Consider the following 17,628-nt stretch of genomic DNA (forward strand, 5'->3'; position numbering starts at 1 on the left):
ACACAATATCACTGAGGACATGTTTACCTCCTTCATTGGTGCTGACTGACATCCATAGCGTCCAATCAGAGACGCCCTGACTGCTCCAGCAGGCCACTCTCATGTCGTATTGGCTGAAAGGCTTCAGGTCTGAGATCAGGTGTCTTGCAGGTGGAACGTTAACATTCTGGTTGTAGATCACGTGATCAGGATTAAAAATTGAGTAGTCTCCTGATGTCCTGACCTGGAAGCCATAAATAAAAGCATTAACATGGTTCTGCAGTAGTAATCTCCCAGATTAACATGGTCCTGCAGTAGCAATCTCCCAGATTAGATTTTGGGAATGTAATTATTGTATAGTAATTTGAAAATGCAATAAAATCAAACTCTTGTTTTATATAATTACCTAAACCATCATACTCACGGTTAAGGGCACATTCAAGCGTAATTGTGCTAGTGGATACAGAAATAACAGAATGTTGTCCATGTTCCTGTCCATTCACTCAGAGATCAGCAGAAATACAAAATAGCTAATCACTTTCACTTCTCTCTGTCCATCTTCTGCAGGGTCTCACTGTAATTGTGTGTGTGTGTGGGGGGGGGGGGTGGGTTGGTGTTGATGTGAGCATGGGGGCTGTACATTTTTGTTTTGATATTAATCTATTAATTAAACCTTAATCTTAACCTTAGGAAGTAAGATGTTTCTGTCTTTCTGTTTTAGAGGTGAAACATAGCTCAGTTTTTCAAATTTTCTTGCACAGTCAGGACATTGTTGGATATACACACTCACACACATACATACTCACATGCATACATACACTTGCACATACACACACACACACACAGAGGCGTTGGCCCACTGTTGTTTGCTCCTCTTGGCCACCCACCTTGTGCTCTTGCTGACAGAGGACATTAGCATTTGTCAGCAGCGTGAGATTGTCTGTGTCCTTGACAGGAGACGAGCAACATGCTCCCATTAGCAGTGCAGGACTGCAAGACTGCCTCAAAGAGGAGCGCACTGTCTTTGCAAAGCCTGCACAATAAACAGCATCAAAACACCATGTGCCAGCACTACAGGACTAAGGCAGTATAGCTCCCCTCAGTCAGCTCCAAAACCACATCAAACAGCCCTGCTGTTTCAAACTGTTCTAAGCTGTGTAGCAGATACAATAGAGAACTACTGCAAAGAGGGAAAGATCCCCCCCCCCATAGATGCTTTCTTTGATATATTTTTTCCTTAAATTTGAAAGATGTGTGGCACGAGAACAATAGAACATTCTCATTTACAGTCAGCAGACAACATGTAGTCTACACGCACACTCACACAACATTGAGTATATTACCATAGGCCAGAGTTTAATGACACCATTAAGCTAGAACCAAGTCTAAGAAAACAGACCCAGTACAATAAACCTATGTAAAATACTCCCAAGTAAGTGGAGAATCGTTTGCTCTGCTGCACAGCCAGAATGAGTTCCTTTAGATTGAAGACCTGCTGTGAAGACAGCATCCTCACCCTGGAATACTGACAAAGACCTGGACAGATCAGAGCCTCCATCAGAGGGTTAGCCCTGTCACTGTTAGGTTAGGTTAACACTGTCTCTGTTACGTTAGGTTAACACTGTCTGACACTGACCTCCCAGCATGCTGTTCTTCTTCCATACAAAAGAAATTCTATTTAACTTGATTGTTTAATTACAGTTTGCTATGCTATTAAGTATTTAATGTCTTTGAGTGTTTTTATTGCCCACCTACCGTGCACAATGTATATGACAACAAAGTGAATATTCACTAGGGTTAGGCACAATGGATACCTTCACTAGGCTTAGGGTTAGGCTTAGTGGATACCTTCACTCCACTTTCCCAATGGCACAGAGAAGGACTGTCTATACAGTAACTCGCTGGTCACTGATCTGATCAGTATCCGTTTGTTGGCTTCCAAGCGAAACCAAGAGTATTACGACAACGAGAACGAGGGACATCTCCGGTCTTAAGGGCAGAGGGCCAAGGACCTTGGCGTGGTGGGCAAGTGTATGGCTCGGGCCCCCTTGCTTGTGGCAGCAGTCTCTGGTGAGTCACACAGCTCAGTGATTCAGTCAGGTTGATCCAGTGCCGTGTTTAAGTGACATGCGCTGGTGGAGTGAGTCAGACCAGCAGTACATTCTTCTCCCCTGCCTCACGCTGCAGACAGGAAGGCATTTCCTAAACACCTCCGTGTGTCGGCCACCATGTGTTCATGTATCCCACTACTTTGTGCAATCGCCTCACACCCTAATCCAGATTTTTTCTCATTTTCTTTCTTTTTATATTTTTCCTGTCTTGGGATTTTTATCTCCTGAGTAATTGCATTTTTTCTGCTCTCTGCTTTTTTTCTTTCTTTTTTATATTCCTCTCTCTGCCTTGTTCTTTCCTATTTTCTCTCATGTGATTGTTCTTGAACCTTTCTCCAAAGTACTGCAGCATTTTCAAGATCTTTGGACTTCTGGTTGTTGATGTTTGTCTGGACCCCCCACCCCCTCCCCAGTAGAGACCTAACCTGCCCTTACATCTCCCCATTCCCCCTGTGTTGGGGGAGCAGAGAGGCCCACAGGCTCAGGCAGTGGGGTACAAGAGGGGTGTTGTTATTAGAACCATACGCACTGGGGAGGTGCTTAGCTACATTAGATTGCACGTATACACACCCACAAGCACACAGACACACTCACATACACACACACACACACACACACACACACACACACATTCTAAGAGGGCCTCTGGAAGGGAGAGAGACCTCTGTAACTGTGAAATCTGATCGAGTAGAACATGACAGGGCAGGGTGTGTCTGTGTGTGTGGATTCTGCTCTTACTCACATCTTTGTTATAACCTAAACTTGCCCCACAAGAACTTCCAGCATCAATTGACTCAACTGTTTGTGTCATTCCCCTCACACGCATGCATGCATTTGCTTTGTCAGTGTTGTCTGCTGAACACTGTACGTTTAGAGTGAGCCAAGCTCAAACCTGCACTGTGCAGTGGGTGATGGGGAAGACTCCTGCAAAGCCTGGCTCCCAGGACAGGAGGACACTGCAGCTGGAGATCTCCACTGCGGTAACATTCTCAGGCTGGCCAGGGAGGACTGGCAAGAGGACGTGAGAGAGGGAAGGAGAGATAGAAACAGAGTCAGAGAGAGATACAGAGAAGAGGAAAAGAGAAAGAAGAACTGGAATATTACTCTTCATCAGTTGTATTTCATGTTCTCTATATAGCCAGATCATCTACAGTAAGTACTGGTCAGCAGTACAGCACTACTAATCTGTATTTCACACCAGTAAGAACTGAAAGAATTGCAGTCAGGTAGCAGAAGGGAGAATGAGGCTGTGGGAACAGAGTGACTGTTCAGCTCCACCACCTCCACCTCCTCAGCTCAGCTCAGAACTATCCCTTCCATCTTTTCTTCTTAATCTCCTCCACCTGCAAACAAACACTCACCTGTCACAATACCCGACGCCGACGATGCTGCACCTTTGTCATTATGGGCCTCACAGGAGAAGGAACTGGTTCTGTTAAGTCCTGATGAAGAACACAAGGGGAGAGTGCACAGATTGAGCAGTGACAGGTCTGAGACCAGCATCAGTCAGCAGTGGCACAGGTCTGAGACCAGCGTCAGTTAACAGTGGCACAGGTCTGAGACCAGCATCAGTCCTGCTGTGGGTTCACCTGCTGTGTGTGTGTGTGTGTGTGTGTGTGTGTTTTGTTTGAAGTCATTGTGTTTGATAAAGGGGGAAGTGGAGTTCTCTAAAGTGTGAGGTATGCTAGACTTACACACACACAGAGTGGAGGTCTCTAAAGTGTGAGGTATGTTAGACTTACACATACACAGAGTGGAGTTCTCTCTAAAGTGTGGGGTATGTTAGACTAAATCAAGCTGAATATCAGAGCACTGCTTCTACCTTTTTAGGATCTAGTACTGAGGATTGTACACACACATGCACGCACACACACACGCGCGCACACACACACACACACACACACACACACACACACACACACACACACACACACACACACACACACACTCTCTGCATTCTTCACACATTCTACGGAGTTCATTCTTAGGGGTATTATTAAGAAACACTGGCCTCCATTGTGTGGGGGGCCAAACAAGAGGTCACAGAACTGGTCCAAAGACCTGATGGACATGGGGCAGTCAGTGACTGTGTGTGTGTGTGTGTGTGTGTGTGTGTGTGTGTGTGTGTGTGTGTGTGTGTGTGTGTGTGTGTGTGTGTGTGTATGTTTGGAATATTCTTTATGCACTCTCAGACCATAATCCCATTTATCTTCCCTAAAGTCCTTCACATTCCTCCCCAGCACTGAAGCACTGACTTTATGCTTTATTTCATCAGCAGGAAAACTGAATTTTATTTTCAGTAAGACAATAGTAAGAAGTAAGACAGTGAGGGAACCTTCATTGTAAATGTTAAACCATTTAAACCATACGCTTGGATCTTTACATTCTGCAGATTGTGTACATATATACACAACCATATACATTGTACATTGTGTATATAATCATAATATACATATATTATACATACATTGTTAATATATTTTGCACATACATAGAATATATATATTTATCTTGCATATATATATTTCACATATAGAGAATATCTATATTTCTCTATGCACCCCTGTTTTCTTCCTCAGTTTGGACAGAGCACTCTCCACCATTTCACTGCAAGTTATACTGTGTATGACTATGTATGTGACGAATAAACCAAACTTGAACTTGAACTTGAACTTGCTGCTTTAAACAGACCCCACCTGCTCTTCAGCTCTCCAACTGTTTGGAGCCGTTACTGAAGCCCTTAATGTGCTTCATGGAAGAAGAAAGTGACCAGTGTGAGTCAACATTGTGGCTGTATGTCTGTATGAATGTGTGTGTGAGAGAGAGAGAGTCTGCCCACTGATTGTCAGCCAGCCATGATGATTCAAAGCCCACTAACCCACTAAAGCTTTTCTCTCCCCACCACACTCTCCCTTTCTCCCTTTTCCCCCTCTCTTGCCTTCTCTCTCTTTCTTGCCTTCTCTCTCTCTCTTTCCCTCTTTCTCTCTCTCTCCGTTGTTCTTTGGCCTTTATGACTCACTTCTCCAGACTGCAGGTCTGTGCAGCTGAAACAGAGGCCAAATCTGTCATTCAGGCATGGCAAGTGTTCAAGAAGCACAACAACCTCCTGCCTTCATTCCTGTTTCTTTCTTCCTCCCTCCATCCCTCCATCCATCCAGCAGGTCCTGCTCTTTTTCAGCTGCTGTTCTCTCAGCCATCCAAGGCTAGTTTTGTACTGGACAAGTCTAACCTGGCCATCCGCCATCCGCCAGACAGAAAAAAAGAAGGTTCTGTGTGTGTGTGTGTGTGTGTGTGTGTGTGTGTGTGTGTGTGTGTGTGTGTGTGTGTGTACAGAGCGCTTGCTGAATGAAAGCGGCACGCCGCGCCCTTTGATCTTGGTGTACACCACTCTTCAGGTCATCATTGGCCATCATTATTCAGGTCTTTGCCACTGTTGCTTTTGACAGACGCCAAAATGCCCCATTTATAAAAACTTAAAAGGCCTCATCTCTGGAAAACCGGCCTGTCAGATCAGACTACAAGGCAAAATCACAATTCTTTCACTGTTTTCTTTACTACATTAAGTACAGTTCTGATTTCCAGTGTCTAACTTGTCTTTGTTGGACTGTTCTGATGGATAATATTCCCACACAGGTCTTCACCTCTGTGTGTCACGTGTTTTTGCTGACAGAACCACGCTTGGCAGTAACACACACACACACATGGCATTTAGCTGACGCTTTTATCCAAACCGACTTACAATTATGAGTGGGTACAACTTGAGCAATTGAGGCTTAAGGACCTTGCTCAGGGTCCCAGACACACACACACACACACAGCCAAAGGACTTTGACTGATTAGTTGCATAAATGTCAGGTCATAAATGTCAGGTCACTTAATTACAGTTTAATCCCATTAGGATGTGTAACCAAAACCCTGATGCAGGGTTCTGTTCAATAACCTCTAACCCTTCCGTTTAACTGCTAGTGTTACAACCTCCTTAAAGATCCCGTTGGATGGTGAGCTAAGATCAGGGAGCCCCTGCTGTGACCTTGCTCCTTTACTTCCCTTTCACACAGATCAACACTGGCCCCTTCTTATTTGCACTTCCTAAAATTTTTCATTCAAGTAAGTTTCTTATAGTCCTGAAAGTTATGTAATTTCAGAAGTTACAGACATGCAGGCTCAGCCGTTCCAGACAGGAGCGTATCAGTTCAGCACAACAGAAAGCAGCACTACATGATTGCAAGCTGAACTTCCTTTGACAGAAAATAGTCCTGCACTGTTCATCAGCAGCACCATCAGTGGTACTGCTCTGACAGGGACGCTGTATTCACAGAAAGCTGGGCTCTTAAGAAATGTACAACACCCTCAATCTAAACAATCTTCAGAGACATTAATGTAAGTGATGACAGCCTGATGGTGAGTTGTTTAGTGGTCACCATTAGGCCATGTTTACCTGTGATGTTGAGCGTGGAGGGTGAGAGGGCCACTGGGTCTTGCAGCGTGTTCAGAGGGGCTCCGTCCTGAAGCCAGATGACCCTGACGGGGTCAGGGGGACCGTGGGCCACACACTGAAGGCTTAGGGCAACATTAGCCACCACAGACATATCATGAGGTTCAACTGAGAAATGAGGGAGACCTGGATAAGAACAAAGGAGTGAAGAGAGATATGAGAATTAAAGAGATGGAGAATGAGGAAAAGAGAGGGAATGAAAATGACCAAAACTGTTAATCAATACAGCTTACAACAAATAAACAAAATACAATTTTTCAAAGAACAAATGAACAAAATATAATTACTCAAAGAAACAGAGATCACAAAATTAGAGGAAAAGAGAACCCCACCCAAATAAAATATGGTGAAAAAAAAAAATCAAAAATAACGAGAGAGAGAGAAGGGGAGAAAAAATGAGTAATAGATTGAGGGTAAGAGACGGGAAAAGAGACAAGAAAGGAAATGGGAAAAAGAAAGTGAAGGGAAAGGGAGAGAAAAAGAGAGAGAGAGTGCAAGAGAACATGTGAGGTCAAGCAGTCAGACACTGGATCTGTGCATTTCCACAAGGAAAAATCATATAAAAATGTATAGCATGTACTCCGATGAGCTTGTTTTAACAAACGTACAAAGTATACACAAGGAATTCATGTCTTATTTTGTAGTAGGTGAAGATGGATAACTAAAGTCTTTTGTCTTGTGTTGGCCGTGGGTTATTTGTTCAGTTCACTGGTACAAAGCACCTGACTGGACTATTACAGAACACAACACGGTTAGGACAGAGTCTGCATTCCGTTCCCAAATTTAGACTGCACCTTTGATAAGCACGATAGAAAAAGCATTACCCTCTAATTGGATATGTCCCGCGGAGGACATCGTCTCATCCGCCCCTGTAAACACGCCACAGCGATAGGCACCCATGTTTGACAACTGAACATCTTCAATCCTTGAACAGAAAGAGAAGGATGAGTCCGATCTAAGTGATAAGGACAGACAAGCACCCACATAGACGTGCGGAGACATAGACAGGCAGGTTTACCGGAGTGTGCTGATGACCAGCCAGGCGTCTTCACTGTAGGAGACCTGGATCTGGTTGGTGTCAGCGAACTCCAGTGGCTCCCCCTCCTTGAGCCACAGAACGTCCGGGGGATTCTGCTCATCCCCACCTCCCTGCAGGATGCACTGCATGCGCACCGGCTTCCCCAGCGAGGACGTCACATTCTCCGGGCTCTCTGTGAAATGAAGTCCTGAGGGACCATGGAGAAACTGTGAATTCCAGGGTAAAATTCTCAAGGTGACACGTATTGGTCATTCAACCCTAAACTTTTGCAGTCATACATTTAATACAGTTTAATAAGTGATACGTTTAATGCAGTCATTTGTTTAATACTGTCATAAATGTAAAAGTCATTCATACTCCCATAATACTTTTAATTCACTCTTTTAACCTAAAGCTGTGACATCCTGAAGCTGGAGTGAGGCACAAGATCTCAGAAGCAAACAGAAGTGAAAAGTCTGTCTTAATTAACAAAGGCAGCAGTCTTGGCAAATTGTGGAGGGAGGCTAGGGGCCATTGCTGTGTAGCACTGAACTGAGGCACCTGTGGGGATTTAACAGGGAGGAAACTGAATGAGGGACACATATGTGATTATTCAGTAAGTGGGTCACTGGACCTGAAGAAGTGAAGGTGTGCTGTGATTTGTGGGTGTGACCTGTGAGGGCTGTGATTGGTTGGTGTGGTTTGTGAGGGCTGACTGTGTACTGGCCAGGGCGTGGCAGTTATTAATATGAATAAAACACTTTTAACAGCACTTTAATGTTACATTAATAAATGTTAGCAAAATTCTATTATTAAAAAGATTCATTATTATTGTCATTATTTTTGTAAAAAAAAAGAAAATTCAAAACACTTTCATTAAAAGATTTAATGTATTTGCACTATTTGTAAGTGAATTTAAATTACAGTACTGTAATAGATTTTTTATTTTAATTTCCACTGAGAAACACACAGTGTGTTGGATACCCCCTTACACATCTTATATCTAAGCCTTAAAACAATATTTTTAACCCTGCTGTTACTTTACACAACCTTTGGTGTTCTGTAGTAGTGGTGGTGTTGAGGGAGACAGAAAGAGAGCACAGCTTTAACTTTCCGTCTGTTCACATGGCGTATTACTAAATGCAGTGCTTGGCTGGTGGAATGTTTGTACTGACACAGCACCAGCTCCTCTTACCTATGACATATTCTTAACCATTATTACCAAAATGATGAAACTGACCTCAAATCAGCATACTAGTGCCATCAGCTCTGGATTTAAGGGATGAGCTCAGAAAGATTAAGCTTCCTTCCTGGTAACAGATCTGCACACAGCCAGCACAGACCTCAACCAACACAGCCAGCACAGACCACCACTAACACAGCCACCAACACAGCCGGCACAGACCTCCACCAACACAGATCTCCACTAACACAGCCAGCACAGACCACCACTAACACATCCACAAACACAGCTGACAGAAATTTCCACTAACACAACCAGCAGAACTCTCCTTCCCATGGACTCCTCCCTGTCTCATATTTGGAACTGAAATGATTTACATTGCTCTTCTGGTATTGGCCTGGTCGGAAACCCTGCTGCTACATCTGAAACAGTGCAGAAGGTTTACGGTTAACCGTGACGCAGAAGGTTCATCCCTTCATTTAAGGTGGTCTAGGGTTAGGGTTAACTTTAAACAGACTTCAGTTTAAACAAATCTTGAGCTGAAGGTAAAGATATTTAGCATTTCTATCTTAAACTATCTTAAGCACAAAGTTCTGGCTATCTCATTGAAAATTCTTCATGTTCCAGAACATGAAGTCCAAGTCTTCTGCACATTCATGATTCAAATATTGGATTTTTTCAGGCCTGTTAGACATGAGCTTTGAGATCACAGCTATGAACTTCCCTGTGTCCTGTTTTCAGGACATTAACTGTCACATGCACGTAAATATCTGTTATTGATGACAGCCAAACTCTATCAAAAGCTTTTCAGAGGTTCTACTAAGGCAGACCACTTGGAAAAAGTTGTACCAATGGAATTCAAGAAAAGAGTTTCTGCTTGTGCAAAGAGACATTATTAATAAGTTCATTATTAATAATTTCATTCAGAGATCAATTTTGATGACACTCAAGCATGTCAAAACTAACCAGACAAAAGCACTGGAATGTAGTGATTGTGCTGAGGAGTGCATGCTTCAGGGATATTGTGAGAATGAAAAATAACACAAAAGTGCACGCACGCGCACACACACACACACACACACACACACACACACACACACACACACACACACACACACACACACACTGTTTAGATAAGACCCTCAGCCTCCTCTACACCTCTCTTTTACGTCCCTCTGATCAGAAAGGAACTTGAATGGCTCTGAGCACAAATACGGAAGTTAAGGATGCTGACCTAAACAGGGTGCCCCCTGTGGGTTTGTTTGTTGAGTATTTGCAAGCTTCATAATCTGCAGCTTCCCATAACAGCCTCCTGTAACAGTCTCTCATGAGCTACACAAATTTTAACCCTACCCCTCTCCCTTCTCCCCTGTGCTGATGGGACTGGCAGGGGCCCAGACACCCTCCTGAACATCCTTCCCTCCCAAAGGAGAGGGTAGCATGTCAGAGACGGCCACCTCCCAAAAGAGAGGGTAGTGTGTCAGATGGTCACTGATGAGGCACTGATGTCTTTCTTCCATTTACCTCCCTTCTCAAACCAACACCCCTGTGTTTAAGTATCTCTGAGTCTTTATTATTATTATTATTATTATTAGTTGCATTTATATAGCGAATCTTGACAAAACTCAGACTATGTAGCAGCTCTGGTCAGAGATGACACACAGCACAGCTGACTGGCCTCTGTCTTGAGTAGTATAAAGTCATTCAGACAGATGAGCAGGGGCAGACCACACAAATTTGCCATCACAACCGCTTCTTTTAGGAAGTCGAATTCCCACTCTTCTTTAGGTACACGGTTTCTAATAACCAGGGAGACTAATGAGAAATGCTATTTCCGTGAGCACAGAACTAGGCGGCGTATCACTTCGCTGAGTTTTTGTTCTTCACTGTTATTCTAGAGACTGTGGAAACATTATAAGACTAGTGTGGATAAGTAACACATGTTGATCTTACTTGGACAACTTGACATATATTCACATCTCAGCTTCAGCAATTGTTCTCCGCAGCCGATCCATTCTCAAAAGATGGACATGTGGGTAAACGGAATATCAGAAACGGTTGTGTATAGTTTTCTCCACTGTGTAGATCTGCACTTTTCTATGTAACCAAACACGTCTGATTGAAAGAATACAACACCTCTGGGATTACATGCCTCGGATTCTTTTAAATTCCAGTTTAACTTCGGTATAAACTTCGGTCTGCTTTACAGCTGTGGAACGACAGTAAAAGAAAAGGTGTTAATTACTTAACTTACCTGACAAAATTTCCACAGCAGAAAGTTGTAACGCTGAAGGCACTAAAACTAAAAAGAGCAGGACAAAGTTGGAACGGCTCATTCTTTCTCCTTGTTTAGGTCTGAATCGGATCGAGTTCGGTTCTTGCACTATTAAAACGACGCGACGGTTTGCATCACCGCATCGCTCGTGTTTGCGAATCCGTACTGCGGCTGAGCTTCGACAGACGTGTAACGCGCGGACTGTGCTAGTTTCTTTTTTGACTTGGTTTATTCTAAAGTTCTCTTTTCGGGTTTCGAGAATAAAAACTGCTTCAAAATCAAAAACTTGAAACCTGATGCAACGAATGCGTCATTCGTCCAGTTCTCTCCCACACCGTCGTCATTGGTTTAGGCTGCATCAATATCTTTTAAATCCACCATGGAAAAATTAGGCAAATAATAAAACTTGTTATTAAATCCTCTTTAAACAATTTACCAACAAAAACCCACAATACAGCGTTTCCTGTTTCCAATCAAAGTTGTTAAAAAGTTATTTTTGATGAAGTGTGTTTTATGCCCGTGTGTCCTGTGGTCTCCGTTAAGTGTCCGACTGTCCTGCGCTCATCCCGACCCATACCCACGCGCACCCCGCTCTGTCCTTCCTCACATTCCTTAGCACTTCTCTCGCGCCCTCCTCCCTCGCGCATCCCTCTCCCGTGCACCCTCCCTCTGCGCCTCCGTCTTTTTCTCACATGAAGAGCCCGGGGCCAAACTCGAACCCCAGACATTTACCATCTCACTCTCTTTAATTACCAATTTATCACCCTAACTCAACAACGAATCGCTGCTCTGCTATTTTTGTATAAGTTAACTATTTCTAGCAAACGTTCTAACTAAATCTGGCTTCTGTCCTTCGCGAATTAGAGAAAATGTTTGCTTATTCTAATGTGTCGTTACAGCATGGCAGTACGAGCAACTGCTAAAGAGACAAAGAAGCCTTTAGTTCTGGGGTTGTCTTACGGGCTTACAAGGTGCTACTCTAGTTAAGGTTATGTAAACAAAATTACGTTCAAAAGCAGAAAATATTAACCCGAGTACTGTACAATAAAGCAAAAAAAAAAGTTTAAAAAAAAGTAGAAAATAGATATAGGGAAGCAGTAAGATAAAACATAAATTGTCTAAATCAATGTTAAATGTATACAGACTCATAAAACAATGGAAAAGTCAAAGATTGTGAGGTTTATCATTGTTTTGTCAGAGAAACGCCTGGAAACAAAAAGTGCTGATAAAAATATTTTCCATTCACAGAAGACTAATCATTACAGACTCACTCACTGGAAATGTGACTGAGCCTGTCTAAGCCTTAATGCAGTTGTGTTTATGACCATGTAGGTCATAAACACAACTGCATTAAAGCTTAGACAGGCTCAGTCACTCCATACCAGCTGAGGTCCTGGTGCACTTGTACTTGAGATTCCACTAAATTTACCCCTTTCACCCAGTAAGACATGCAGGATAACAAAAACAGAGTTTAATGAAACACAATTGCTTCATGTTTTGTTTTGGCATTCTGATGCCCTGTTTAGACCAGAGTAAGGCGTCGACAAGAGAGGGTTGATAGACGATGAAGCTCAGGAGTCTGGGTCAGGGAAAAGAGCGAAGGAAGAAGGATGGGAGGAGGAGAGGTGGGGATGATGGGAGAATGAGCTCCTCATGATTTATTGATTTTTCTTAGCAGAGGAGTCCCTCATTCCCTTGAAAATGCAGGGCGGTGACAGGGTGCCCGGCTGGGGTGTGTACCGGCCCTTTAAGAGGAGGTTGCAGAGGACAGAGCAGTGTTCCCAGGGTCTTTAATGGAGACCAAACTCGTCTGAGAAAGACCCCATTATGAGAAAGACCCCATTGTGAGTCCTCTCTTTTCAACAGGGCCTGAAGAATCAAGCTCATAGATACATGAGGACAGACAGGGGAGAGAGAGAGAGAGAGCGAGAGAGAGAGAGAGAGAGAGAGAGAGAGAGAGAGAGAGAGAGAGAGAGAGAGAGAGAAGAGATAGGGAAGTGCGAGAGTGAGATTGGGGGTGGGGGCAACACAGGGGGTCTTTAGAGAGGAAGAAGTTTAAAACACAAAATTAGGAGAATGGAGGTATTTTTCCTTGAAAGGCAGGGCACTACCAGTGGAGGGCGGAGGTACAAAAGACACAAGGAGAGAAAGTTGGGGGGGGGGGGGGTAATCAAGTTAATTTGATATATGCCTTAACTTAGATAAATAAGCAATAGTTGTTCAAGATCACATCACAAGTTATGACACTGAGGAGAAATTCTAAAAACTCCAGAAAAGGAAGGCAGAAAAAATGGATTTCATGTTAATGTTTAATGTTAATGTTTATGTTAATGTTTTAAGCTGTCACTGATGAGGCACTGATGGCTTTCTTGCATTTGCCTGCCTTCTCAAACCAACACCCCTCCATTTAAATACCTCTGAATCTTATTTCTTATATTGCTTATTTTTCATGTTATTATTATTTATTTTTCTCTTAAAACTGTTACTATTGTGGTGAATGTTGTCAGCCAGAGGAGGACAGGCCCCCCTCTTTGAGTCTTGGTTCCTCTCAGGGTTTCTTCCTCCTGCTCTAGGGAGTTTTTCCTTGCCACTGCCGCCCTTGGCTTGCTGACTGGGGGCTTGGACACGGACATTTGTAAAGCTGCTTTGTGATGATATCTGTTGTAAATAGTGCTTTATAAATACACTTTCAATTTTTCATTTTTTTTACCTCAAAACTTTTTTGTAATAAGTAAATTACCAACTCCCCCCCACCAAAAAAAGTCTGTCTTACATTAAATCATTAATGATGTATTGTTTAATGCATGTCTATGAAGTGTTCCACCAATTATTAAACCTCTGCCAACAGAATGTTTACATTCTCCATTACCTGGGTGTGTAGTGCTGTACTTCTGTAGTGGGTGTAACCCATTACACTGCATGAGAAACACATCCCTTCAGCCTCACAGGCACAGCTAAAAACACAAACACTCCAACTGCACCAAGGTGCACAAATGTGACAGAGAGGACATGAGAAATGTGAAAAACTGTCTTTCGGTGAATGATTGCCCCCTTGTGGCAAAAAAATAAATAAAAACTACACTGCAAATCGTCATGCGTGTAGTAGGCGTGCGCGCATTAGCTGGCTTTTAAAGATATAACCAGCAGTTTGACTAGAGGTCAACATTCATGTTGACACACCAAGTGACACAGTACCTTCAAACATAAATGTTCTAAGATGCAGAGGCCCATGTGTTTTGGCCTTCTGAGTTGCTTTAGTTTTACCAGGCACGTTTGTCACTCCAGTGCATTGGAGAGGTCATGTAGAACTGTGGGCACTGGCCAAGAAACCCTCCACATTCAAAGCCTCTCTTTATGAAGCTGAAAATGATCAATATTACAGGATGGGCAGAGTTGTCTGGGGGGGAGGGGGTGGTGGGAGTAGCCATGGCAGCTGAGATGGGATGAGGCTCAGTCACAACATGACATCATGGGTAGGTGTACCTTGGCAGAAAGAGAGAATAGATTATTAGGAATTTCCAAGTACGAGGGTGTGTAAATTGGGGAACTATAATGTGTGTGATTCTGGCAGATCCAGCTATGGCAGCACAGCTAAAAGGAAAGATCCATAAGGAGCCACAGACATGAGGGCAGACATGAGATAGGAGTGATGTGATCAAATTTTCTAATTCTAGTAAGAACTCTGGCTGCTTTTGAACTAGCTGGAGCTTGTTTAGGCACTTGTACAGCCAGATAGTAAGACATTACAGTAGTCCAATCTGGAAGTGGTAAATGCGTGCACTAGCTTTTCTGCACCATGTAAAGAAAGTATGAGGTGGAAAAAAGTGGTCGTAGAAATATTATTTACATGCACTTCAAACGAAAGACTGGGATCCATAATTACACCAAGATCATTAACTGTTATAGAAGATGTGACTGGGAAACCATCAAGGTTTATTTTGTAATTAGAGAGCGAGGTCCTAGCTGTCTGGGACCTAAAATAAGCACTTCTGTTTTGTCAGGACTAAGTGAGAAAAAGTTTCTCACCTTCCAGAGTCTGATTTCTTTTACACATTGCTCAGTAATATTAAGATGATATTTGTGCTATGGTTTGGCATCAGCACAGCAGTGGAAAGTAGCACAGTATTTACATATAACACCACCTAGAGGTAGCAAGTATAAAGAAAAAAGCAGGGGCCCTAGAACAGATCCTTGTGGGATACTAAAACTAACCTTGTTGTATGCTGAAAAGTCTCCATTTATGTAAGCAAACTGGTAATGACCAGCTAGATAAGATTTGAACCAGCTAAGGGCTATTCCCCTAATCCCAACATTTTCAAGTCTATATAGTAAAATCTTTTGGTAAGTGGTCTAATTACTGCTAATTTGAATGATTTAGGAAAGTAGCCAATGTTCAAGGAGGAGTTTATTAAATTTAGTAAAGGTTCAATTACTTCAGGTAGAGTTTCTTTAAAATGTGTGGGTAGCAGGTGGAAGATATAATAATTTTCTCATTGAAAAAATTAATGTGAAGTTGTAATCTGGGCTTTAGTGCCAGTTTTATTGATAGTTAGATGTGCAATTGTATTACATAAAAATCTAGGATTATGTTTACTTTCTATTAGAGCAGAGAGATGAGTTGTTTGCTTGGTAATAAGTGCCTTTCTATACTTGAGAAGGCTCTCTTTCCATATTTAATTATACCATTTGCACAAGAAAGTCATGGAAACTGTGGGAGGTAATCTTAGAGTTTCACCATGGCACAGCACTGCATGTTTTCTACTGGTTAGAGCTGAATGGACAAAGATTCTCTAAAACAAACCACACTATTTCACAGAAAGCTCCCCAAATCTCTTAACAGCACTGCAGTATTCACACTGCAGTGAGGATGCCACCAAGACAAGCCAAAGGAAAGCAGGCAGGATGATGCATCTATCTTGTGTCTGTTCCCCAGGGTAAAGAGAACGACTAGAATGGAGGGGAAGGGCTGTGTGCCATTGACTTACCGTACTTCCTCAGAAATCCTCAGCAAGGGGTATAGAGCTCTGGTTACAAGGGGTTCTATTCTGGGACATGTGAAATCAGATAGGCCTTTAGGGATACCAGCAGCAGTAGTTAGCTGTATATTGGGGGCCAGGGCGCTAGACATTACAGGCAACCTGAAGGTCTTAGGCAAGCATAGGTTCTCATGTAGGATACACGCCTTCAATGATTCACGCCTTCACCAGTCAGAGATTAATAACAATAATAAGAAACTCTAAGATTACTTCCCACAGTTTCCATGACCTTCTTGTGCAAATGGTATAATTAAATACAATTATAGATGGAAGAAATGAAATTGATGGAAAAATACTGAGTGAAATGGTGTAAAACTGCCTTTGTGTGTGTACATGTGCACTTTTCATTTCTATATATGTATGTTAAGGATCTGAGCACTCTAGTCATATTAGACTTCCACTTTGAACATAAACCTGACTGTTGTGCATCTATCTCGAGATTAGATTAGATGAGATTAGATTATATTATCTGAGATGATATTATATTATATTATTTTAGATTAGATCAAATCAGATTATATTATATTATTTTAGATTAGATCAGATGATATTAGATTAGATTAGATCAAATGAGATTAGATTAGATCAGATCAGATGATATTAGATTAGATTATTTTATATTATATTAGATAATATTACATTAGATCAAATGAGATTAGATTAGATCAGATGAGATGAGATGAGATGAGATTAGATTAAATCAGATCAGATTAGATGAAATGAGATTAGATTCGATTAGATTAGATCAGATCAGATTTACTCTTCTTCATGTTCACATCTGTATAAAAAAGTGTCCACCCTGACACATATCCATATGTTTTACATATACACCATATATGCACATATATTTAATTAAAACACAACATATGATCTGACCTTTATGCTGTCATGATTTCAATGTAAAGTAAATCATTTTTAGGATAATAAAAATAAATATTTTTTCAATCTGCAAATATTATTGATAAATTTATGATTCATATATATTTATATATATTATGTGAATAACCATATTCATGAGTTTAAGACTGAATATAGACGTCAGTACTGCATGTCGTCTGTCTAAAACATTTTCATCATAAAGACACAGGCCCATGGTGGCCTCTGGTTGAGACCTCCGTAATCCCCTCAAAGAACTAAGAGGACAATTGTTCACATTTGCTCTCTGTCTTCTGAACTGTTTTACTGAACTGGGTTGTTCAGAAGGAAGTTCTGATGGCTGTTTGTACTTGCAGTGCTGATGCTGATGTTTACTTTCAGTTGCTGGGCAAAGCCACAGTGACACTGAGAGGTTCATCATTCAGAATGGATGTCTGACTTGGAATGAATCATCATAGAAGGATGTTTTGCTGTACTTCAATCTTTCCTTTATCCCTTCTTTGCTCAAGTTTCCTTTCCCTCGGCCAGCATTATGTTCAAATACTCAGACCTGCTGCTGATGGTGGAAGGCAGTCTAGTTGTCTGCAAGAATGCTGACTCTCCTCCAGACCAAGTGGTGGTGCTACAGAGTAACTTTTGGTCTAGAGTGGATGGC

The 17,628-nt window shown here is 42.1% G+C and overlaps 1 protein-coding gene across 1 annotated transcript in view; it reads right to left on the reverse strand.

The window, feature by feature from the left end:
• Window positions 1-11,658, reverse strand: part of LOC113590498 (tyrosine-protein kinase receptor UFO) — a 28,777-nt gene extending 17,119 nt beyond the window's left edge. The window contains exons 1-7 of the mRNA XM_027030655.2: window positions 11,041-11,658; window positions 7,604-7,811; window positions 7,410-7,510; window positions 6,529-6,711; window positions 3,452-3,532; window positions 2,983-3,098; window positions 28-223 (exon numbers count right to left, since the gene is read on the reverse strand). Coding sequence (XP_026886456.2) covers window positions 28-223; window positions 2,983-3,098; window positions 3,452-3,532; window positions 6,529-6,711; window positions 7,410-7,510; window positions 7,604-7,811; window positions 11,041-11,122 — 967 coding nt within the window. The 5' untranslated portion in view covers window positions 11,123-11,658. The remainder of the gene's footprint in view (window positions 1-27; window positions 224-2,982; window positions 3,099-3,451; window positions 3,533-6,528; window positions 6,712-7,409; window positions 7,511-7,603; window positions 7,812-11,040) is intronic.
• Window positions 11,659-17,628: the final 5,970 nt, after the last annotated feature.

This window comes from Electrophorus electricus, chromosome 7 (assembly GCF_013358815.1).
Source record: "Electrophorus electricus isolate fEleEle1 chromosome 7, fEleEle1.pri, whole genome shotgun sequence".
Classification (NCBI taxonomy): Eukaryota; Metazoa; Chordata; class Actinopteri; order Gymnotiformes; family Gymnotidae; genus Electrophorus; species Electrophorus electricus.